This window comes from Rhinichthys klamathensis, unplaced genomic scaffold, assembly GCF_029890125.1.
Source record: "Rhinichthys klamathensis goyatoka isolate OS25496 unplaced genomic scaffold, OSU_Roscu_1.1 h1tg000206l_1, whole genome shotgun sequence".
Lineage (NCBI taxonomy): Eukaryota > Metazoa > Chordata > Actinopteri > Cypriniformes > Leuciscidae > Rhinichthys > Rhinichthys klamathensis.
In genome coordinates this window covers 2,723,429-2,748,070 of record NW_026606731.1, presented here as the reverse complement: position 1 = coordinate 2,748,070, position 24,642 = coordinate 2,723,429, and the positions used below count along the sequence as shown (strand labels likewise).

Sequence of the window (24,642 nt, the reverse complement as noted above, 5' to 3'; positions counted from 1 at the left end):
TGACGCCCATGGCGGTCTCACAAGGGGGTGTAGAATGAAATAATTCAAATCACAGAAATCATGTTCACAAAGGTATCGTAAGGTGTGAGCACATAGAGGAAGATGCACCAAGACTGCGAAGTGAAATGGCGCCTGCTTCATCCGTAAAGTCGCCCTTGAAAGAAAAGTGAGTGATTACCCACAAAGTCCTCCTTCACTCCTCACCTGTCCTTGAATGGGACCGAGTTGCAGAGGCGAAACAGGCACTTGTGAAATTCCCCCCTCAAATGGAATTCAAAAGCTCATCTAGTTTTGGAGCACAGAATTGCTCTTGATCAATAGGCAGTGCGTGCCGGTTTGGAAATGGGGTGAAAATGGATTTTAGAGAGTGGTTATCATCATGAATGTGTGTGTGTGTTTTCACCTCTTTCACAGCTGGGCAAGTCTCCGCTCCAGGTCAGGTCCCATTGACACATGAGCATTTCGGTGCCCACCACCTCGAAGCCCGGGTAACACTGATAGGTCACCACCGTGCCGTGCACCAGGTCAGGGTGAGATGTGCTCTTCCAGCCGTTAGAGATCTCTGGAAGCTCTGGACAGGTGTCATTACGGGGAACCTCTGCAAAAAGAAAAAAAATGCATTTGATGCATCAACTTTTCCTCAGATATTTCTCCTACAATCATATGACATAATTGCTTACATACTGCGAGAGTTTAGAGCTATAAAGTGAATGTTTGCATAACACAGATTACTTGTTTTGGGAGAATCTTATGAGAAATATTTGAGATCATTTGACAATTTCTGACTTTTGTGTTTTTTTGTCCATACTATGGAAGTCATTGGTCACCAAAATGCTTTAATTGTTCAGAACACAAATTTGTGAATTCCACAGAAGAAAGAATGTCATACAGGTTTAGAATGACATGATGGTGAATAAATGAATGAGGAGGACAGAATTTTCATTTTGGTAGATTTCATTTTTGGAAGATTAAAATGTTCTGAATTGGTCTCATCAATGCTCTTAGATTTGCTAACATGCCAATGTTTGCTATGAAAAGTCAGAGATTATCATGTGATCTCAAATATTTATCATCAAATTCTCCTAAACCAAATGCAACTGAGCAAATGTCTTTATTAAAAATGTGTTACATTTACATAACCCTTTTCTCTGGACTCAAATAGTTTTACATATGGAAAGGAATTCATCAACTGGACCTGGATGATGCGACGGCAGCCATATTGCACCAGAAAGCCCATCACACACCAGCTTATTGGTGGAGAGGAGAGAGTGATGAAGCCAATCAGTATATATACATATATGGGGATGATTAGGAGGCCATGATGTTGGACAGAGGCTAATGGGCAAATTTGGCCAGGATGTCGGGTTACTCTTTTTCAAAGGGCATCCTGGAATTTTTAATAACCACAGAGAGTCAGGACCTCGGTTTAACGTCTCATCCCAAAGGAAAGACTCTCCATTTAATCTGACTGCATTTAATATAAATCCATTTAATCTACTCTCCATCTAATCTGACTGCTTTCTAAGAGAGAAGACTAAGAGATCTAATTTAATCTTTCAGGGATCACTCATCCAAAAATTAATACTCTGTCATCATTCAGTCACCATTATGTCTTTCCAAACTTTTTTTCTTTCATGGAACATAAAAGAAGAACTTTTTTTATTTATTTATACAATGAACATGAATGGAGACCAATGTTGTTTTTGGTACCGATTTACTTTCATTATATGGACAAAAACAGTTTTGAAATATCTTATCTTCATTTGAGTTTCACAAGAATAAAGCAATTCAGGTATGGAACAACATGAGGGTGAAAAAATGATAGGATTTTTATTTATGAGTGAACTATCCTTTAAATCAAAAGTCTCCATTTCTTTCCTTTTAATCTCACACCTTTCTCTAAGAAACAACTGAGACATCAGTGAGTTCTCATTCGTGACTTTACTTTCCTATGAAGTTAGACTCAATTAGTTTGATTAGCACAGCAAGAGGGAGAAACAGAATGTTCAATAATGGTTGCAAACAATTTCTTTGTTTCTCACCATGTCCCTGAACAAACCACAGGTGTTGTGCCTAATGACTGATAAATCAAATGCTAGGAATCAGCTTGGTTGTGATTAAAATATAAATATAGAGCAGCACAAGACAGCTGGCAGGCGTTTTGCTGATGTCCATTCTTAGAGTGGCAAAACTGTGGAGGGCACGGCACCCGGCAAATGCGGCTAATGAGTACAAACACGCACTGTAATTGTTAGCGAATCTGCAAGGCCAAATCCTCAGCACCTGCAGGAGCTGCCGGAGGAATCTTCCCTATGTGCTGCATGAAGGAAATGGAAAAACAGTCCATTTCACTCCACTCGAAGAATCATCTGCATTCCTCCACCCCCAGAATAGAACTTAATATCTGTTATCTGATGTCGCGCAGAAGTCGGTCACCGAGAGAAGCTGATAGAATGACCTTCACTTTATCCCCAGGAAAGGTGAGGGCTAAACCAGCTGTGGCTCTTGCTCTATAACCTCTCTCTCCCTCTTTCGTCTCCTCACCACCTTTCCATCAAATTGAGATTGGCAATCCCTGCGGCATCTCAAATGAATCTCATAAGCAGATAACTAATGAGCTTCATCCAACTACATTTGAGATTAATGATACTGACAAGATTGATTTCCATTACACGAGAGTAGATGTTAAAACTTCATGCTGATTTGTACTCGGCTTTCGCCAAGATAAGCAAAACTAAGACGTAGCTTTACAGTAAACTATGCTTCTCCATCCATTTACGCTTCTTTCCATAAGGTAGTGTGACTCCCCTTCTGTCCGGCGTTAACGGCAGCAGTGTACTTGGCGCGTTAGCGCACGCGACGGCTGCAACTACAGGACCAGCACGACAACCGTCTGGATTGAACCGAGTACACTACCATTCAAAAGTCTGGGGTTTGTAAGAGTTTTTAATGTTTTTAAAAGAAGTTTCTTCTGCTTAAACAGAAAAAACAGTAAAATTGTTAAATATTATTACAATTTATAATAACCATTTTAATTTGAATATATTTTAAAATGTAATTTATTCCTGTGATGACAAAGCTGAATTTTTAGCAGCCATCACTCCAGTCTTCAGTGTCACATGATGCTTATCAATATTGACAACTGTTTCTTTGGTGAATAGAAAGTTCAAAACAACAGCATTTATTTGATATAGAAAACTTTTGTTACAACAAAAATATTTATACTGTCACTTATGATCAATTTAATGTGTCCTTGCTGCAATCTTACTGACACCAACATTTTGAATGTGTACTGTACATGTTTGAAGCTGAGAAAGTGCCATAGAAAGGGTTAAACAAGCCATTACCAAAAAAGTGCACCACAAAGCCGTTGTTGTAGCCATAGATGTTGGTAGCAGGGTCCGACTGGAACTGGATGGTTACATCAGCCATGGAGGTGTAGAGTTTGAAGCGAGGACGGGAACCGCCGTACTGGCCCAATATCTTTGCAGTCAGGTCATCTCCGTCGTAGAAAGTCAGCAGGTCGTTCTTTCCCATGTGGAGGCTGAACAGATAACACACAACGTGTCAGTCACAGACTAATCCTCTATCTCAGATGTTCAGGTCTCACCTCAAAGCAATACCAGGGGCCCTGATAGATTTCTGACCTCCCTTCTCACTTCTCTTCCACTAGTCCTTATTGTCCAGCCTCGGCGCTTTTCTCTTGTCCTTGCTGCATATGAAATCTTTTCTGCTGTTTAATGTTTACCCACTGCTTTTGTTAAGCATTTTTTGGCCACGGTTTCGATAGTCATGCAATCACAAACCACATTCATTTCACTCAGACTATAAAGAGCAAATGATTCAGCAGAGGTGAAAACAACTCCTCCTATCTCATGTTTAGAAATAGCTGGAAAATCAGTTTCCTGATTTTCAGGAGCCAGAGAGAGAACATTTGGCAGCTTCCCTGTGGCAAATTCAAGAGAAGCTCAATCACGGACATGCTTTGAATTTTGTTGTGGAACTATTATAGATTTTACAATTAGAATTAAAGAGTCTAATTCAAAGACATAGGTTTTGCTTGAACATTTTAGAGACATTTAAAAATTCGTATTACCATTTTAAATTGCAATTTATGAATTTACTAGGGTTTAACTTATGAACACCCACGTGCTTGACAGTATCACTTTTAATTTAAATTACGATTTTTTTGTTTACATTTCACAAAAATAAATATAGTAATGCAAATCAAATTAAATACGTTAATTTTTACAACTGTAAACACAGGACAGAAACATATAATATTTATATACGTACACATATTTACCGAATACAAATACGCATACTGTTACACACCTATTATTATCAATGTTGAAAACAGTTGAACACATCCTAGTATAATTTCTTTAAAAAAAAAAAATTCTTACTGAACCCAAACTTTTGAATTGTAGTGTATATTATATTCAGTAGAATTATTGGTAGAAATTTTCCATAGTGATTATAACTGGCTCTCCCGTCCATACTTCAGTTTTGAATCATATCAAATATCAAACCAGAAATTTTTATTTTTTTTAAACCAGAGGGGAATCCAAGCCTTTTGCTGAATGCCTGGAGAATATATGACCTTCAGATTCAGAACACTTTGTTATGCCTGAAAACCTTACACAAACGTGACAAAAATCCCCCTCTACTAAAAAAATGTCAATGAAAACCATTACCTTGACATCTGATTCACTGCTGCACAAATCTGCCTATACTAAAAAAAAACATATTGAGGTATATTACAGCGTCTATTTCTATGTGAACGTGAGTGATCTGTAACTGTGGGCGACGTCCACCAGAACTAGACAGTCTGGCCAGTCAGTGGTGGAGGGGGTGTGATTCAGTTGGGCAGGGAGGTGGCATACACACTCTATCTTGTCACTAATTAATCACAAGTGGCCAGTAATGGAAGTCATTACTGAGGAGAGGGGAATAATTAATCATCTCCGTTCTGCTGCTGCACGAGGCAGAATGGTAACATTCAAGCAAAATGAAGACAGGATGTTTAAATGATGGCTTACACACGTGCACACACTCATGCACTTACTGTTACATACAGATGTATATTATTCAACTGTCAACAGCCCTCTAGTACTGTCTGCGGGAAAATCTCTGTATCTATTTCCACTGGGAGACACATTTAAGCCAGAAGAGTCCCTGACCCGCTCTGAGGACCGTAGAGAGTGAAACTGTGTCAGCCCTTATTGGATTTGTTGTGATGAAGTTAAACAAGCCTTTGCGTAGCCGCACACCGTATCTGCCGAGAAAATCAATCATGCTTTCCATTTGCTGGCAGTAATTTCATTTTGTTTAATCACAAAAACAGGCTCAGCTTGATTTGGCCGACAACACAGCCGCCATCAGAATGCATTAAATTCTCATATGGGGCTCGCAGACACATCGTCCTCTACTCAGCACATTGAAAGGGAAGTGACAAATACTGCCTTTAAAAAAAAGAAAGAAATGTCAATAAAGACATTCTCTGCATCTCAGAGATGGTTGAAATACATTTCTGCTGGTGAAAGCCGTGAAGATGCATTTAATTCTGTTTTTTTGTTTTTTTGTTGAGAGATTAATGGGAGTATTTTGTAGAAGGATTTTGCGTCTGGTGTTTCTTTGAAAAACTAATACATAATGATCCATCATATGTCAAGCAAAACCGAGCCTATCTGTAATTTACATGGATTACGGACCACAACTGTTTGTATGAGAGTGAACAAATTCTTCAGCGGCATCCAGAAGCCTGTCTTTCCTCCTCTGCCCCATGTCTGTTTAGTGAAGAATCATATACCTGAATGATTGCCCTGCTGGAAAAACACCATTTCCAATCAAATCCCCTGTGCCGAGGGCTGGGCACGATGGGCCAGTGCTCGACATACCAATAACAGCTTTGCTCCCAGGGCACAGCAAGCCCCTGCATGTCTTTGAAACCTACAGTTATTTAAAGTAAAAATGCAGGATGAACTAAATAAACAAGTTAAACAGGTATGCAACAGAGTAACTAATTCAAATGCTATTAAAAAAATATTAAAATGTAAAAACAATAATCAAAATAATAATACAAAATAATAATAATACTATATACACACTCACTGGCCACATAGGTACACCTGTTCAACTGCTCATTAACAAATATCTAATCAGCCAATCAAATGGCAGCAAAATATAGGCATGTAGACATGGTCAAGATGATCTGCTGAAGTTCAAACTGAGCAAGAATGGGGAAGAAAGCGTTGAGTGTGGTGTGGTAGATGGTGCCATATGGGCTGGTCAGAGTATTTCCGAAACTACTGATCTACTGGGATTTTCACGCACAACCATCTCTAGGGTTTACAGAGAATGGTCTGAAAAAGATTCAGTGAGAGGCAGTTCTGTGGGAGAAAATTCCTTGTTGATGCCAGAGGATAGAGGAGAATGGCCAGACTGGTTTGAGCTGATAGAAAGGCAACAGTATCTCAAATAAGCACTCGTTACAACCGAGGTCTGAAGAAGAGCGTCTCTGAAAACACAAAACGCGTCAAAACTTGAAGCAGATGAGCTACAGCACCAGAAGACACACCAGTGCCACTCCTGTCAGCTAAGAACAGGAAAATGAGGCTACAATTCACACAGGCTCAGAAAAATTGGATGACAGAAAATTGGAAAAACGTTGGCTGGTCTGATGAGTCTCGATTTCTGCTGCAACATTCAGATGGTAGGGTCAGAATTTGGCGTAAACAACATGAAAGCATTGATCCATCTTGAATTGTATCAATGCTTCAGGCTGGTGGTGGTGTAATGGTGTGAGGGATTTTTTCTTGGCACACTTTGGGCCTCTTAGTACCAATTGAGCATTGTTTAAATGCCTCAGCCTACCTGAGTATTGTTGCTGACCATGTCTATCCCTTTATGACCACACTATACCATCTTCTGAGGTCTACTTCCAGCAGGATAACGTGTCATGTCACAAATCTCAAATCATCTCAAACTGATCTCTTGAGGATGACAATGAGTTCACTATAATCAAATGGTCTCCATAGTCACCAGATCTCAATAGAGCACCTTTGGGATGTGGTGAAATGGGAGAGTTTGCCTAATAAGTTTGTGGAAACCTATACTTTTGATCAATTGAATGCATCTTTGTTGAATAAGACTATATATATACGCATAGACGCACACACTCACGTAGTAGCGGTTTTTGCCACGGGCGAACCGGGCAGCTGCCTAGGGCGGCATTTTTTCAGGGGGCGGCAAGAGCAGTAAAAAAAAAAAAAGATAATAATCCTCACGCAAATTTACACAGGACTTTCCAGAGATGAAGGTGGATAAGCCCGAGTTACTTCTGCATGAATAGCCATACAATGTTGACTTTTGGAAAAGCCAGTCAAATATAAGAGACTAAAACTTCATTTGGATTGTCAACATTTCCAGAGAGACTTAGAGGATGATGCTTTCTCAAATAAAGGAGAGAAATTAGTTCCTCTGTCTTTGCAGAGTTCTTCTTTAATTAGAAAGTTAAATATTGGTCTGGGTTCTGGCTCGGTGCCTGGGGGATGAGACAGCCTTGATTTATTACCAGCCTGCTAAAGGCTGTGACTGTCTGAGGTGCACGCAACCACCATACAGAGCTCTGCAGCCAAGCCAACTATGAACCCAATGCCAAAAATGCAGGGGAAAATGAGAGAAACAATAAAAAAAAAATTAAAACAATCAACAGCTCATGGTCACTTAGGACTATACCCCATAAAAATGGATTCAAACACTGATGTAACACATGAAAAGGCTGCTGAATATAAGATGGCCAAAATTAGTCCAGAAACAAAAAGACATTTACATTTTTTATCTTAAGTGACTTACATTGCATTCAGGTACACATCCATTTTTTCAGCTTTTGCTTTCCCTGGGAATCAGACTCATGAACCTGGCATAGCTGGTACCGTGCACACACAGATAAAAACAGAAAGGAAGTACTTTAAGCATGAATTTCTCCAATGGTAGGTATTCCCAGAATGTACCCATGGGCCATAATTTAAAGCATTTTTACATGGTGATCAGCAGCTCTTTGTGGCTGTCTTTATAAGCGAGTAATTTAATCATTCATTCAACTGATTTGTTCAAAAATGTTGATTTATTCAGAAAATAAAAAAGTGACCGTCTATATCAGTCACTGAATCATTAACTCAACATATTGGTTTAAACACAATGATACATTCAAGATCGAAACATTTTTGCTATGTTTTGCTGCTGTGTTTGGAACTTTTCTCATTGGTCTAGCAAAAACTGACAAAGTAACTGACAATATTGTATCTTTTATTTTAGGGCTGCCATCAATAGAGAAGAGGCTTATTCGTCAAAAATTCCACAGGAAATAGTGAAGTCACGCAGTCCATGAGGGACAGATTGTTAACGGTGGGTCCTTTTGGTAATTACAGTATGTCGGGCAGGAAATCCAAACGGTCGCTTATAATTCATCAACCTCAAATATGGCTTATCATTTAAAACATGTAAGTAGTAGCAACTTTACATGGCTGCTCGCTCTAACGTTAACCTATAAATGTGCACTACTATTAGGCACACATCCAAGTGTTTTTGTGTGGATGCTAGAGTATAGCACGCTTACTGCATGACATGGAGGCGCGATCACTTGCATTTTTTCCCTAATAACCGCAGAAACAACTTAAAACATAAATGACCATTTATGGTCATACATATAAGAGTAATACATCATTCGAAAGGGTCTACTTTTATTTGTGTAAACTCACAATAACAACAAAACTTTGTGCTTTTGTACAATAAAGAATAATAAACAGGATGCGCTTTCTGTTGAAAAGTCTACTTTTAAATGAACCAATTTGAATAAAAAACAAATACTCTCCGATTATGTAATCTGTATGAAAGGGACATTCTCTTTAAAGGCGCACTATACTGTTGAGATGAAGAGTCAGCATCGTAAACTTAATCTTTGCAGCCGACACTGACTCGGAAAACACTAGTTTATTAATAAACAATTAAAAAGTCTCCCTGTTATTTTTTTTTCCGACGCATTTATAATCTTATTTGCCGGTGCTTTGCGGCAAGCTTTATGCGTGCGCTTGAGCGCTGAATAGGCTATATTCCTCCATGCACCCAGTGTATATTTGAGCAGCCCAATTAAATTAATATAAACGTGCGATTAATTGACTAATTTCTTAAATGAACGACAAATAATCTTTAGTTGGGGGCAGCCCTATTTATATATGCAAAGTACATATAGGCATGAAGGCATGAACATCTTACTGGGCTAAATCATGTCGATCTTGCACAGCTGTGCACTACAACTCCAGTAGAGGGCTGTAGCACTTGGGAATGCCGGAATTTGACTGGCTCTGATATATTCAGCATTCCATGCTGTGCGGCTAGGTCTATGAAAGACTGTGTGCAGGTGTTCCAGCTGTCACCTGTGCACCTCTCTTCCCCCTTCCTCCGATCCACGGCCCGGCACATACAGCATGAGAAACCCTCCCTGCTAAATGAATTCATCAGCCTTCATTACGCCCCACGTTCTCGGGTAATTGGGAGTGCGCGGTACATTGATGAATGATTACAGAGGAGTGGGTGCATATTCATTATTGGGCTAAAATGTTCTTATGGCCCCATAATGAGCCTCCAGCAGTGGCCCGGGCCCTGCTATTACAGAACCCATGATTCAAGTGCAGCCAAAAGGCTCTGCAGGACACCTATGTAGCAATAAGGACCTGTGTCGGGCCAATGACGCTTGTAAGAAGATGCAAGCAAGAATATAAGTACAGAACTGGGTGAAATAGGGAATCTGGAAAAGTAGATTTGTTATTAGTCTCTCAGGGCTGAACAGCTGTGGCTGGCTCCCTCCTGACTCATTTTCCCTCGCTATATGTCTCACTTGATGTGCCTGGCTGATAATGTCCCATATGTCCTTTGATAAATTTGGTCATTTGAAAATTATAAGGATGGGGGATGCGTAGGCTTCACAATGGACCATAATGACTCCAGACACACCTAGACCAATCCAACAATGTTTCTCTGCTGCTCAATCAATGGTCCTGTTTACACCTGGTATTAAGATTGTAGAGAGAATTATGAAATCACAAGATAAAGTGCAAAATTAAGGGGAGAAAAAAAGGATGAACATTTTTATTTAAATTACATTTGGCCATTATAAGGGACGTTGTTTTATTTTCTGAAGCTAGGCTGTTCACATTATATGTTCATATATTTAAAACCCCTTTCATTTAGGCCTAAATTATGGCTTTCAAATATTATTATACACATTTTATCCACAGAAATTGACAAAAAAGCCATATATATACATATATATATATACTGTATGTGTGTGTGTGCACGTGTTTTTCTATGTGTGTGTGTGTGTGTGATTATAAGTTGCAAAATATGTTCAAAAGTGTGGGGTTGGAAAGATTTTTTAATGTTTCATAAATAAGTCTCTTATGCTCAAGGTGCAATTATTTGATCAAAAATACAGTACTGTTTTCTATTTTAAAATCCATTTATTCTAAATTTCTTATTATTATCAATGTTGAAAACAGTTGTGATGCTTATATTTTTTTTGTAACATTTTAAAAGTCTTTACTGTCACTCCTGATCGATTTAATGCATCCTTTTAAAAAAACCATACTAACCCCAAACTTTTGAACGGTAGCATATGGTTAATTACAGTTAGCTCAAATTAATCGCAGAAAACTACACAATATATTAACCGATTCTCAAATTGAGTTGTATTGTATGATGAACTTCAGACGCAAATGCTTCACATGATCCATGTCATGTTGGTCCATGTTAAAGTACTGAAGAAGTACTGAAGAAATTCTCTGCATGTAAATGAATCATCATCTTGGACCCCATTTATACCTGTATTTAGAGTTGTCTTATCTTGTTTCAAACCAAAACAGATGTTATTATTGGGGCAAATATCTACACACACCAGTATAACTGTCTGAAGACATCTGGACCACATGTAGAAGCACGTGGCCTCATCCTCACTAGCAGGAAAAACAAAAACTTGCCATCTCCCTCCATTACCTCCACCACAAAATAAATGGAAAATTAATTATGTTGACTGCATCTCCAACAAAACATCCAGAATGTAATTTATTACACAGTCCCACAATGTAGCACTGCAGTCGGGACACTTGCAATAAAAGAGAGAGAGAGAGAGAGAGAGAGAGAGAGAGAGAGAGAGAGAGAGAGAGAGAGAGAGAGAGAGAGAGAGAGAGAGAGAGAGAGAGAGAGAGAGAGAGAGAGAGAGAAAGAGAGAAACATGACAAATGCGAAAGGAACCATATGCAAATGAGTGAATCTTAATTAAGGCAGCCAAATTATTGAATGCATGAATAATCTATCTGGGTCTGACACAGCAGGGCCTCATGTTCCGCACCTCACCTGACGGCACAATCACACTCAACACTTGTTTCCCTGCTCACATAATTGATTTCACATTCATAAAACCATCCAATAAAGTAATTGTTGTTCTGTTGAGTTTGTTATTAACCTTTGTGCAATGTGCATCCCACTTCTGCATCCTCTTTATGCACAACATGCCCCTTCATCTGCCCTCTTTTTTCAACTTCCTATTTGCCATTCACATTCAGTGAAGACTCTTAAACTCTGTTCCAAAACCAAATAAGCTGCCTTCTGCCTACATAGGCATAACTGATATGGAACCTGATCAGTCATGCCTTTTAAACCACATCAGCAGCACAAATTGTTTGAATTGACTTACTGTTAGCATGTTGCTTTGCTAACAGTGCACAACTCTTTAAAAATATACTTAATTATATTTTATACACTATGTTAAAACGTTTGGGGTCAATCAGATATTTTTTGAAAGACATTAACACGTTTAATCAGAAGGGATACAAATTGATCAAAAACTACAGTAAAGACATTTATAATGCTACAAAAGATTTGTTTTTTCAATAAATGCTGTTCAATTGCACTTAACCCTTTCCCCGCCATTAACCGAATTTTCCGGCTTTCGATGTTTTCACTGTTATTCGGTAGGAGGCCCTATTACGCTAACTTCTGAAAGAGTAGAGAATCTCCTAATCAAAACAGACCAAAAAAAAAAGGAGCAGAAACAAGTGATAAAGCAGAGGCTTTGTTCTTTCTTTTGATATATTGATATATGTTCAGATATTCATACAACAAAATATTCTGGGGACACAAAATGTTTGTGAAAATTATCAAAAACGCTGGTGGAGGCTAGCAACTTTCAAAAAAAAAAAAAACTAAATTCTGATGGGGAAAGAGTTAATATTCATCAAAGAATTGTGGGGGAAAAAATTCCCACAAAAATATTAAGCAACAACCCTTTTCAACATTGATAATGATAAGAAATGTTTCTTGAGCAGCAAATCAGCATATCTGAATGATTTCTGAAGGATCATGTGCCTGGAGACTGGACTAATGACATTTAATTGAATGACAACATTTTTACTTACGATATAAAGTACAGCCATCATAGGTCAATTTTTTAGCTTGTTACAAAGCGTTCTTGAAATGCATTCTGCAAAATGCAAACTGTACATGTGATGCCACCTTAGAATTTAGTTAAAATGAGGTGTCTTGAGAGGCAAAATAATAATTTACCTTTTGGCACAGCTTTCGCATCGATGATGCCTTAAAATGCCGCCTCTATAGGCAGCTCACTAGGTTTTGGAACAGAACATACTGAGTATTTTTCCCTGTGTGAGGAGGGCGTGTTGATCTAGCTTGCATCTCCAAGCAGTTTGAGTCTTTTTCCCCAAAAGGAACTGCAGAGAAAATAACTCTCTCCCGCATGCCATCTTTCGATCTCTCTGCCAGCGCAGTTTGACTGCCCGGAATTTAGCAGGGAGCGTGAACCGAGTAAACCTGATGTGATGTTAACCGCAATTTACAGATATACTCAACCTCTCCCATGACCCCTCAATTAAATTCAACATAAAGCTACACAACAGCTATCTTGTCTTTGAGAACTTGGCTGACAGTAGAAACCACCAAAGTGCCGTGCCACACTGATCGCAGTAATTACTGATGCAACGAAGAGAAATTCAAATAGTTTTTGGGTTAATTCTGAAAGAGTTTAAAGTATATTTTGAAAAAAAAGCTGTGGTGTTGTGTCAGTGCTTTAAAGATGTATGCTCTGGGAGATCTTCAGAAAAACCAATCAAGGTCTTCGAGTTCTAAGTCGTTGTTGAACAGAAATCTCACAAAATGCCCAGAGCGATATGACGGGTGTTTCATTTGGACTGTGAGAGCCGAACCGGTCAGTGGGGAGCAGATGACGCAAAGCAACAGAATTTGTAACTGTGTAACTGCAATCTCAGCCACATCAGGGACAAACCCAGCAGAAAGGCGGGCCCATTGTGATACATGTTTGAGTCCATAGGCATCTAGAGTTAGAGACTGATAGGTGCGCCGGGTTATCTCAGTGTGAGTAAAGGATGCGGCATCAGTTGAATTAAAGCACCCCCTTATGCTTTTTCGAATATATAACCTTTATGCAGTGTGTAATATAGCTCTTTGTGAATGTAAAAAGTCTTAAAGATCAAAGTGCACGACAAATACATTTATTGTCTCCTAAAAGAAAAAATTGATTCTGCACTGCTGCAACAAGTCGTCAGCCATTCAACTCTCCCTTCCTGATACATACCTACAAAACAGTGCAACAAATTTGCATTATGCCAGCCTATGGTCTTCACTGAACCCATGAACGACGTCTACTCTGACCCAACATCAAACACTGTAGTTGTAGCTGAGACTGGTTTGTGTTGTTCGTGTCAAGAAGATGCCATTTTCAGCAATGCGAATCCACTTTGCATGCACTTCAAAGTCTAAGCACTGGAATTAAAAAGGTAAAAACAACGCCATTGTTCGTATACAAGCATTTAATTTCTTTGTACTGGGCCGTCTGACCAATCAGAGCAAAGGAGGCTTGCAGAAAGGAGGGGTTTAGAGAGACTGAATCTTCATTTTCAGAATCTTTGAGAAATTATGTGATACGCAATGTATACTGAAAATGAAAGTGTTTTTTGACCTTGGATGCATGTAAACCTACTGTAGGAGACAAAAAAATAGGAACCTTTAAAATAGCTTAATAGGGGCACTTTAACTGGAGATCATACATTAAAAAACTGGGCCATGTCCACCGAAAAACTCTGGAGAGGCCAAATGCAGAGATATTTGGGAGAATGTAAATTTATTTGGGTCAACATATATGCACATATGTGTATCTAACTGAAGATTTAAAAATCCATGTTTCAAGATCGATGCATTTGCATCGGCAGGATTTTTAATTGATGCATCAAGAAAAACGAGTGAATTGTTATGCAATTTATGAGAAATTTCCAAGTTTATATGATAAAGATGATAAGTATAGTGGAAATGAATTTAAAGACTTGGCTGGCAGATACACATCTCTCTCAAAACTGTGAGGACTGTGTATGGTGGTGTATGATTTTTGTCGTATAATATGCATATATGTCATTTACTTGGACGTACACTTGGATGTCTAGCATGATCCTCTTGTCTTCTTCAACATGGATCCCCCAGATGCAGTCCTGACCCTTATCATAGGCCTCAGGCCAGTTTGGAGATAACACCACCCCAGCTGAATCTGTGATCTCTCCACTGCAAACAGCTGCAATGCAACCAAAGAGAGAGAGAGAAAACAGGTCAGAGAGAAACGCAAACACACACAAAAGTACCTAAAATGCAAAAGTACCCAAATCTTTATTTAATCTACATTACATCTTATTTATTGCACAATGCAATAAATATCAGAATAAATAAATAAAATGAATGTTGTCAGTGTTATTTTAGTGTTACATAAACTGCCTTTTCATCTGATATTTATATCTTAATTTTAATGAATGAAAATGATTTCAATGATAACAAGACTGATGTTATACAAAATCACTATATATTCAAAAGTTATGGCATTTTGTATCCCAAATTTTGACTCCCAGCTCTCGAACAGAGCTCAAACTCTGGATTAATCTGACTAGGGTCTAAATGGAAAATTCTGGCCAGATTAACAAACGGCTCATTGCTTCCTGTTTTCATTTCCCCCTATTCACACCACTACACTGGCTTAGCTGGATGTAAGCACATTTTCAAATGGAAAAGCTGTTGTCTTGACCCTCTGCTAGAGCCAGTACGATTAAATCCTTTCAATCCAAACTCTATTGTGAGGCTCAAGAAATGTACTTGAGCAACGGGTCAGATAAGATAACCGTGTGTGTGTGTGTGGGTGTGTGTGTGGGTGTGGGTGGAATCGGGGCATTATGAGTGAGGGATTCTCTCACATTCTTCGGCTCTGTGCACCTGGTTCTAGCATCCATGGCTTAATGCTTTTAGTGCTGCTTTAGGCGCGTGACTGTGGCTAAGAGTGTCTGAAACCCATCCAGGTGACACAGGATGTAGTGGATTACATAGAAAAGGCACTGAATGGATCAGGCGCTTGTACTGTACTTGCACATGCTGCCTGTAGAGCTCTTCAGCAGCTAACTAATGCAGATTATACACAGAAACGCATAAATGTAAAGCCTACACTATACCCTCACGTGTGAACGTAGAGGAGAGAATCATTTGTGCCTGACCGCTTTATTTACACGCTGCCTGTGTTGTTTTAGCACCAGATTCATGAAGCAAATTATCCAGGTAAACACTTTGGGATAAATGGCTAGTTATAATGCTCTTTACATTGATTAGATCAGCTTTTGATGAATAATACATTAAATTAAAAAAATCACTCAATAAATATTCAAATAATAATTAAAATAATAATAATGATGATAATCCATCAATCTCTGCATCTCTGGCCATAGGTGGGGGACACCCTGGACAGATGGCCAGTTAATAATAATAATAATAACAACTGGTATTAATAATATATTATTAGGTTAGATTTGAACTTTTTTTTGATTAAAATCAAAATCCAATCAACAACTGATGCATAGAACCAAGTCCCCGTCCTATATAATTTTTTATTTTCCGTTTTATAATCCTTTACACTTGGATGTACGTCACAAAGTGGATGAAAAGATCTGTCGCTACTTCAATTTCATCACAAATTAAATAAAGTGTGGTGCTATATGCTAGTGCATTTAACACCTGAATGAACAAGTTTGGAGGTGCTTTGTGAATAAAATGCACATTTTTATTGAATAGTGAATTTGACCCACAGTGTACATATAGGGTTGTGCAAGTGCATCGTTTAGAATTGAATTTGAATTGAGGTAAAAAACAGGATGCAGAATTGCAATTTGAATTCGAAGGAAGTAGAATTAAAAAAACTGAACTCAAACCAAAGACAAGAGTGTTAGCTTGACAAAGCCTTGTTTTAAAAGCTTTAAAAGCATTGATCCTAACGGACAGATTCAAATTCACTCTCATAAACTGAAAAGGAGCTAATTCTTCACTTCTGAATTTGGCCCAACCCTGGTACATATGCATATGCAAACATTCCCACACACACCTCTGCAGGCGGGTTCAGTCTCATTCCATTGAGGGTTGCTGGGATCCATGCACTCGATGATAACGGAGCCCTGCTCCAGGGTGTAGCCGGAGTCGCAGGTGAACTCCACAACCGTGCCCACAGCGTAGGTGCTGTCAGTGCTGGTGAAGTTGCCGTACTTGACGAATGGCTCGTAGCAGTGCCCTGCTGCGAAAGCTGAGAGGACACACCATAAATCACCTGCTCCAAGACGCACATCACAGTCCAAACACTATCACCAAGCATCTGATTTCAGAAGAGCTTAAACCACAAAGACAACCAGTCCGCTCAGCTCAGCCTTTCACATAATAATTTCATTGGAAAGGCAGAGGACAGCGCGGAATCTGAATTTAAAAGCATTTTTAGATGGCAGTCAAAAATAATTTGTCTGTTGAATGTGGCAAAGCAATGTGCAGCGTTTTACGTTCCCACCAATCAAAATCCTCCTGGATGCAAACCCAAGGTTTCGGGTTGCCCTTGGAAGGATATTGTTAGTTAATCAACCTTAGCCAGACTTGCAAGGCCATTTACGGGCGTAAAAGGAAGAGAGACGGCCCGACAACGTGAATAAATGTGCAACGTGAATGAACAAACTCACTCAGGGAAACAACAAACTGACATGCCTGGCTGAACCGTTATTGGTTGTTGTGCTCGCCTGAGAATGTAGAATAGAGATTAGAGTGAGAGGAGGAGACTTAAGATGAGGATGTTCAGACTATGGGTAAACACTGGCTTTAATATCCCTCCGGGTCCGGCCTCATTCAAGCGTGCGCTAGATTAGACTACCCACATTCAGCCTCACTCTCTGTTTAATAAACACAGGCCATTCTGCCAATTACAGCAAACTGTTCCCCTCCCCCTCCCCCTAATCCCCTTACCCAGACACATTTGCATTATTCATCTTTGTATTCATCTGGCTCCGTTCTCTAAAAGAAGTAAAAATGAGTCATTTTAATCATCAGTTGATTCTTGCTCTCTTATATCCACAGAAACAATCATTACATAAGATGGCATCAACATAAAAGTCAGATTTATATGGAAATGAGCTTTGCACATAATTTAATGTGTAATGCACATTTTGTGTTATTGCCATGAGTGAGGTCCCCATAGGAAAGAAAAATCATAAATAAGATCTCTTTAATGTCTGTTATTTCTCCTCAATTAGATTAAATTGTGATCAAAAATACTTTTTTGCTTCAGTTTTACATATTTATATATTTCAATATGAAGTTCAACATTTCTCATCAAATTTCTTGAAAACCAAATTGTATAATAACTTGACCAATTTTTCTTCATAATTTTTCCTTATTTGATATAATTCTTACTTTGATTTATGAATCAATTAGCAAAAAATGTTTGCAATAAGACAGATAATAGTTTAAGTTCTAGTCCCATTTTCGACTTTAAATAAATGTTGACAAAATTTGTACAGTATTTACTACATTTTCAAACTTACTACATTTTACCTTTTCATTGTGGAATGCCAAATCACTTTATAGTTTTATACTTTTAATATAAGCAAGTAAATGTCTTATTTATTTTTGTTTTTAGGCATTTGGGAGAAAGATCTCAGACAAACTGGACTCTTGAATTAAAAAAATCTACTAAGTCTACAGAGGTATGAAATATAAAGTTATGATGCATTAAATTGATCAAAAGTGACAGTAAAGACATTTATAATGTTACACAAAAATTATATTTCAAATAAATGCGGAAAAATATTAAGCAGCATAACTGTTTTAACTTTGATAATAATAAGAAATGTTTATTGAGCATCAAATCACGTGACACTGAAGACTGAAGTAATGATGCTGAAAATTCAGCTTTTCCATCGCAGGAAAAAAAATACATTTAAAAAAAGACAACAGTTACTTTTTAAATTGTAACAATATTTCACAATATTACTGTTTTTACTTTACCTTTGATCAAATAAATGCCGCTTTGTTGAGAATAAGAGACATTCAAAAACATTAATAAATCTTCCCAACCCAAAGCTTTTGAATTGTAGTGTTAAAGATGTAAAACAGCAACTTTAACTATAAAAGTTTCTCTGGGCCATGCTGACGGTCATACACAACAAGGTCAAAAAATAAAGAAATTTACCTCTGAAAAGCATGACAATACCTCTATTTCAGCAAATACAAATATTCCATTCAAATACAATTATTACATAGATTTACATGATTCTGGTTTAAATGGCCTTCAGAGAACTGAACAAGTATTCAATGTGTGGCTTCTCGATACACAAAGAGTTCCAGATCAGTTATTTTGCTAGTCTATTGAAATTGATAAAAACAGATCCATTTTGATTTTAAGCACTTCAATCAGAAAGACTATTAAAGGCTGAGCACTCTAACTGGTGTGAAATTCAGAGAGGTGTCAGAAGTGTGAGAAGACAAGCCAAATTATTACAGGTTGCCGTGAAGGCACATTAGTTATATTGTAGATAGCATAATCGGATTGTGGCATGGTAAATGAGATTAGATTGATCTCGCCAGATAATGACTGCGAGGTCGCGAGGTGTGCATGACATCCCTGTGAACAAATGCAACTGCACACATTCGACTGACCTGTGAGAGGGAATAGGAATGTAATTTATGCAATTTCTGTTTCCAGTTAGAACTCATTTTAATGACCTTGCCGGGTTGCATTTGATTCGATTTCCATTTGATTTAATCTGAATAAATCTCATTTGAGCCATGAATCTAAGGAGTGTTTAGCAAGGCACGTAAGAGAAAAGATCTTTGGTGTGAATCGAAGCAACAAGGGGAATGTGCCGGAAGGTACACTCTTTGTCTCCACCACAGCCCTGAGGCTCTGTAAAGGACATGTGTTCTTCAAACAACGTTTGAACTCGGTAACCCGCGCCGTGTACGGCCCGGTTCAGAGACTAAGCAGCGGAGGACGGATAAGAAAAGATGTTGGCAGCTATCAAGTCCTCATTATTACGATGTCCTGTGACCAATGCTGTACAGTGACTAACTGATAATGAATAAGACATTAGTGAACCGAATCATTATCTACATTTACACCCAAATAATACCCTTATAATCGAATTGATGGCAGTCAATCGGATAAAAAAAGCCTTAATGGAAAACATCAATCGATCCACACTTGAATCCAACTAGTTTCAAAAAACCTTGTGCACACGCAATGGGTCATCATGTTTACATACATTCAATGACTTATGAACGTGCGTATGTTTATGTCTCACGTCTTACGAACTGGTCAGTGAAGGAGACTTAATATTTACTCAATATTTGCTAAAAAAAGCTCTTCTAACATATATGTCAGCTTTCTTTTTAGATATGTCATCAAGATAAAAATTGCACTCCAGTCAAAAATAGCTCCAGTGACATTTTCCCAATAGTTTTCTCGGTTCTGAACGTGGCAACTGGGTACTGCATATGCGCTGAAATTTTGTTGAGAATACATGTAATGCACATGTAAACGAATATGTGAATCAGATTGCAGCATTTTTAGTTCATGTAAACAGAACATTCAGAATGTGAAATCAGATTGTATTCATTTCTATTGACAGAAATTAGTGAACGTAAACATACCTACTGGTTCACTCGCGAACTGACCTGGGCTGCGATTCTCAAAAGTTGATCGTAGAGACCATTGGTGGCGATGGTTCTACGATCTACTTAAGCTTACGATGAATTGTCTAGTAGTTAGTCCGTACCTTCATATCTGATGGCCACCCCCGTGTTGGTCCCGAAACCATCCGTCGTGAACTCCACAAAGAGATATCTGTAGGAACAAACGATTCCCTCGTTCGGAAGGTATTCCACCTCATACGAGTCATACAGAATGGGCGAGTCGATGTGGTTGCCATTTTTTATCAGAAACCTGCAGACATAAACAGAACAGAATGGTTTAGTTGGGTTCAAAACAGCGAATCTCTCTACAGTATCTGTTTGGCAGCAGATGTAACGTTCCTCTGATTTCTAGTACTGTCTTTTGGCAGTTTTCATAATAATTGCCTGATATGATTTTGAATAGCTGAGCAGCAAGTGACCTCATTAAAAGTCCATTTGTTAGCAAAGCCTGCAGAAAAAGCGGAAACTGCTAATAAAAATAACTTAATCCCCCTCCTGAGGCCCTGGAGTGGGCTGTAATCGTTCTCTCCGCGCCTGCACGAGGGGATTTGATTATTCTAAATTATTTTAAAGGAGAGCAAGTGTCTGATCTCAGAAACTTTCATCCACTTTCACTCGCGCACTCACAGCTGTTCCTATCATCCCTCGTTCTCGCCGTAGCAGATAATGCCCTGAAGAGCAGCGCCACATATGGAGTGTGACGGCACTGTGAAGAGACACTCTGAGCTTCTCCAACTGTCTCTTTGAACATCAGTTGACTAATTAGTGTATAATAGCGGAGTACTGAGTGAGTTGACTGGGACGAACCTGTCATCATCTTCGGCGAGGGCCACCTTCTCGAAGTGCACGTGCAGTCTTTGACCCTCAGGGGCCTCCAGCACCCAGTGGCAGGTCAGGTTGTTGCTGTAGTTGCCAGGGAAACCAGGCGATACAATGCGGCCGAGAGTCGCGTTCTTCACCATTCCACCACAGGCCACTGTTCAAAGTACACATGGAAGGAGACAGATGCCATTGAGATGAAAATAAGAGCGCTAGAGTTCAAGAAAAAGTCTTTAGAATGAGCTTTGAACTGTGGATAACTAAACTCTTTCATAGTGCATGACCACAGAGACTAGATCTCTATCTAAAACACAATAATGTAGCAATAAGAAGACATAGTAAGTGAGGGTACACGTAAAAGACTTTCAGATACCCCCAGGGTATGAAAATGTGTGCTTATATAGTAGGAAAAAAACTGTATCTGAAATGAGTATGTCTGAATTCATAGTATTCATAAAACAGTAGGTGAAAAGAATCCGGATGACCTACTACTTCCGGCGAGATTCTGAAGTGCAAATCTGATGGATGTTTTCTATCCCATGAGGCCACGGGAGAGCAGTTCTGAATGGCAGTGAAGCGATGCAACTGACACCAAGTCACATGACAATGTCAACATGGCGGTGTAGTACAGTGGGATTTTATTCGTACTTCATACATTCATTCTGTAGCCTATAGAATATATATTTTTAACGGTCGTAATTTTTTTTTTTCATTAAAAGCCGTACTTACTCAGACATTATGTGATTTCAAATGCACCAGGTGCTAGGATTATAAAAGACTTTTTAAAATCTAGTTTAGAACACATGTGCCGAGATCTTAAAAATGTACTCGTTGTATTCATGCTGGTTTCATATACTGTATATTTTTGAAAGACTTTTATACCTTTTTCAACAAAAGTTTAAATGTAATGACTATAAAAATGGCATTTATTAAGTATAAAGTATTAACATAATTCCCTGACTCCGTGAACAAATGCTAGTGTACAATTTCATTTTTGAATGAAATAATTTTATAGTATTTTATTTGTACTTTACGATAATAATATACATAATTAATACCGGTATACCTTTTACACGTTCAAGTAATCTTGCCTTGTCATAAAAAGGTTAAATTACCTGTCCTTTTAAGAAACTTCCTGAACTTGACAGGGGTCCTCTCTATGATATTATTTCCTGTTTTATAATTTTTTTTCTGCAATTTGGTTGTAAGACTGGAAAACTGGTTATAGGGAACGACCACTTCTTGAGAAGACAAAGAACCCACTGCATAGTGGCATTTGGGCTCACTCTTGTGAAGGCCCCATCCGAGACTAGAGGTCTCACCTATGAATCATCCTAATCTACATTTCTTCCCCTCATCCCCCACTCCTTCCCCTTCATGCAGATCACCTGAAACTCACATAAGAATATATGTATGGTTTAATGTGAATGATTATTGTGTTTAGTATCATTTTAAAGGTCTCAGGGTGGCTGGTTCAGATGTCTCATTCCAAATAAGTAAAACAAAAGGTAATAAGGTTTTTTAGAAGTTTAGAGAAACTGGCACACAAAGAAAGGTGGACAAATGGCCTTTCTCCCCTACCCCCGAAATAAGGTGTAACCTGAATGCAAATTACCATTGAAAAGAAGTTCTGGCTATTTAATGGGATGCAGCAAGGAATCGTGGCTTTTCTGTATTTCAGAGAGCCCATGAGGTTGTTGGTCGGATAGACTTTCAGCTCATGTAATTCTTAATATGTTGGGTTTGCATCTATTCTCTGTATTCCAGAGTATTTGATGTTTTGTATTGATGATCTTTGAACTGATTATGAAATTGGCATAATACTTTTACCTGACATAATAAATTGTTATATTTGATTATTCTAACAGACTTTGACTTCATTTCCATTGGAGTTAAAAGGAATAGTCAAACATTAACGTATATTTAATGATGCACAGATATCATTGAAAAACACTTTCATTTTATGGAGTCAGATGAAACGAGTTAATACATAAGATAAAATGTATTATATTTAATTAAAAATCTCCTTGCCATGGGAAAAGACGGAACACTGCGTGATACCTTCACCTCTAATCGATGCCGCCATTGGATCGAATTAGACGGACTTACATGGTCATACCACAAGACTTTGGGGGAAAAAAAATCAAATGATAATAATACGGGAATCAGTTTTGTATAAAACAAAAACACTAAAAGAATTTTAAGAATAACATTTTTTCATTGTGATATCAGGACAGTTGTGTCACACTGAAATTCATCCCCCACAAAGCAATACAATTATTTTTAATTCAGAAATGAAAAATGCCGAAAATGAAAAGAAGAGCATTTAAGTTATTGTATTTATGCCACCTCTTGACTCAAGAAACTTTAGACCTCAACGACTCAAACAGAGAAGGATTACTATTACTAAAGCAATAGTAAACAGTTTTTGTTAAAAGCAACAAAAAAAGAGTGAGAGCTTGTCGGCGGAGGAGGATTCCTTCAGAGCTTGACGGCTGAAGGTTAGTCAGGCGAACAGAACGTAATTAAAGTGGACCCAAAGCCGTGCTCCCTGGCAGCCGGCCCATGCTGATCAGTAATCAGACTCTGACAGTCTGGCCCGGCTCCGCATCAGCTTGCTTCTAAAACTGCACGTTTATGCTATTTACCCCCAAAATAATGGCGAAAAGTGAGAAACTCCAGGTCCTGTAGGCCACGTCTGGCAGCCGCAGGCTAACTAAACCACCTCACGACTCGTGCCGCCGAAGCACTAAATGAGATCCTTCATCAAAACAGCCGTCCTTCAGGGAACCCGGTCTTGTTTGCAATCGAAGATGTTGTTCTGTTTGTCATGCAAGAGGGAAGAGTTCTCCAGCTCTGGGATTCGGCTCCACAAAGAGATTGAGGCACAAAAAGTCCTTATTTATGCAGAGGAGGCAGACCTGTCAATCATGCTGCCACACCGGGCTGCCTTGAGGGGGTACGGTTGTTAATATTCACTGCCTTGTAGCACAAACAATTCTGTTACAACCATTCCAGCCAAAATCAATGATCAAACCCCAATTAACTTGAAAGGAGGAGGGAGCAACCGCACCGGGAGTTTCTCCCCTGTCAAGTTAAATCACACCTGTGTGGACTAAATATTTACACAGGCATGAGGTTTGTTTGCGCCTGAATGACAAAATGACTTGTGGGTGTATGTTTATGGTGAAACGAAGAAAAGAAAACGAAGGATAATTGCTAGTGAGCGAGTCCAGGGCAGCGTCACAATGATGCAAATCAGCAAGTGTGAGGAGGCTGTGTTTATCATTGTCAGGTAAAACCACTTGCATCTATATAAAAATGAAATAAGGTTCATTAAAAGCAGACGCTGCTATTTCATAGATTTTCCTGTACTTGCTTACTAGTGCTACTGCTTCATAATTGAATTTTTCAAGGGTAGAGATCAAATACTGCAGATTTGGTAATTAACTGTCATTTAGCTGATGCTTTTGTTACAACACACTCAATACAGGGACAATCCCTCTGGAGTAACCTGCAATTAAGAGTCTATCTGGTTAAAGGGCACATGTGACATGTTAGGTAGTTTCTACTTCAAGTTTACAGCCACCTGGAAGCAACCTGCATCTATTGTATTAGCAGCTTAGATCCATAACCCTTTAAAGGGATCACTTAGATCCAATACAAGTGATGTTCAACGGACCGCATTTGGGGCATAATGTCAATTAG

At 38.6% G+C, this 24,642-nt stretch overlaps 1 protein-coding gene across 3 annotated transcripts in view; it reads right to left on the bottom strand.

Annotated features, from left to right (window-relative positions):
- sez6b (seizure related 6 homolog b) overlaps positions 1 to 24,642 on the bottom strand; it is a 192,903-nt gene that overhangs the window by 9,776 nt on the left and 158,485 nt on the right. For all 3 annotated transcript variants that reach the window (XM_056263439.1, XM_056263440.1, XM_056263441.1), the window contains exons 6-11: positions 20,923 to 21,091; positions 20,199 to 20,365; positions 16,493 to 16,687; positions 14,515 to 14,653; positions 3,348 to 3,544; positions 404 to 598 (exon numbers count right to left, since the gene is read on the bottom strand). In XM_056263439.1, the coding sequence (XP_056119414.1) occupies positions 404 to 598; positions 3,348 to 3,544; positions 14,515 to 14,653; positions 16,493 to 16,687; positions 20,199 to 20,365; positions 20,923 to 21,091 (1,062 nt within the window). The remainder of the gene's footprint in view (positions 1 to 403; positions 599 to 3,347; positions 3,545 to 14,514; positions 14,654 to 16,492; positions 16,688 to 20,198; positions 20,366 to 20,922; positions 21,092 to 24,642) is intronic.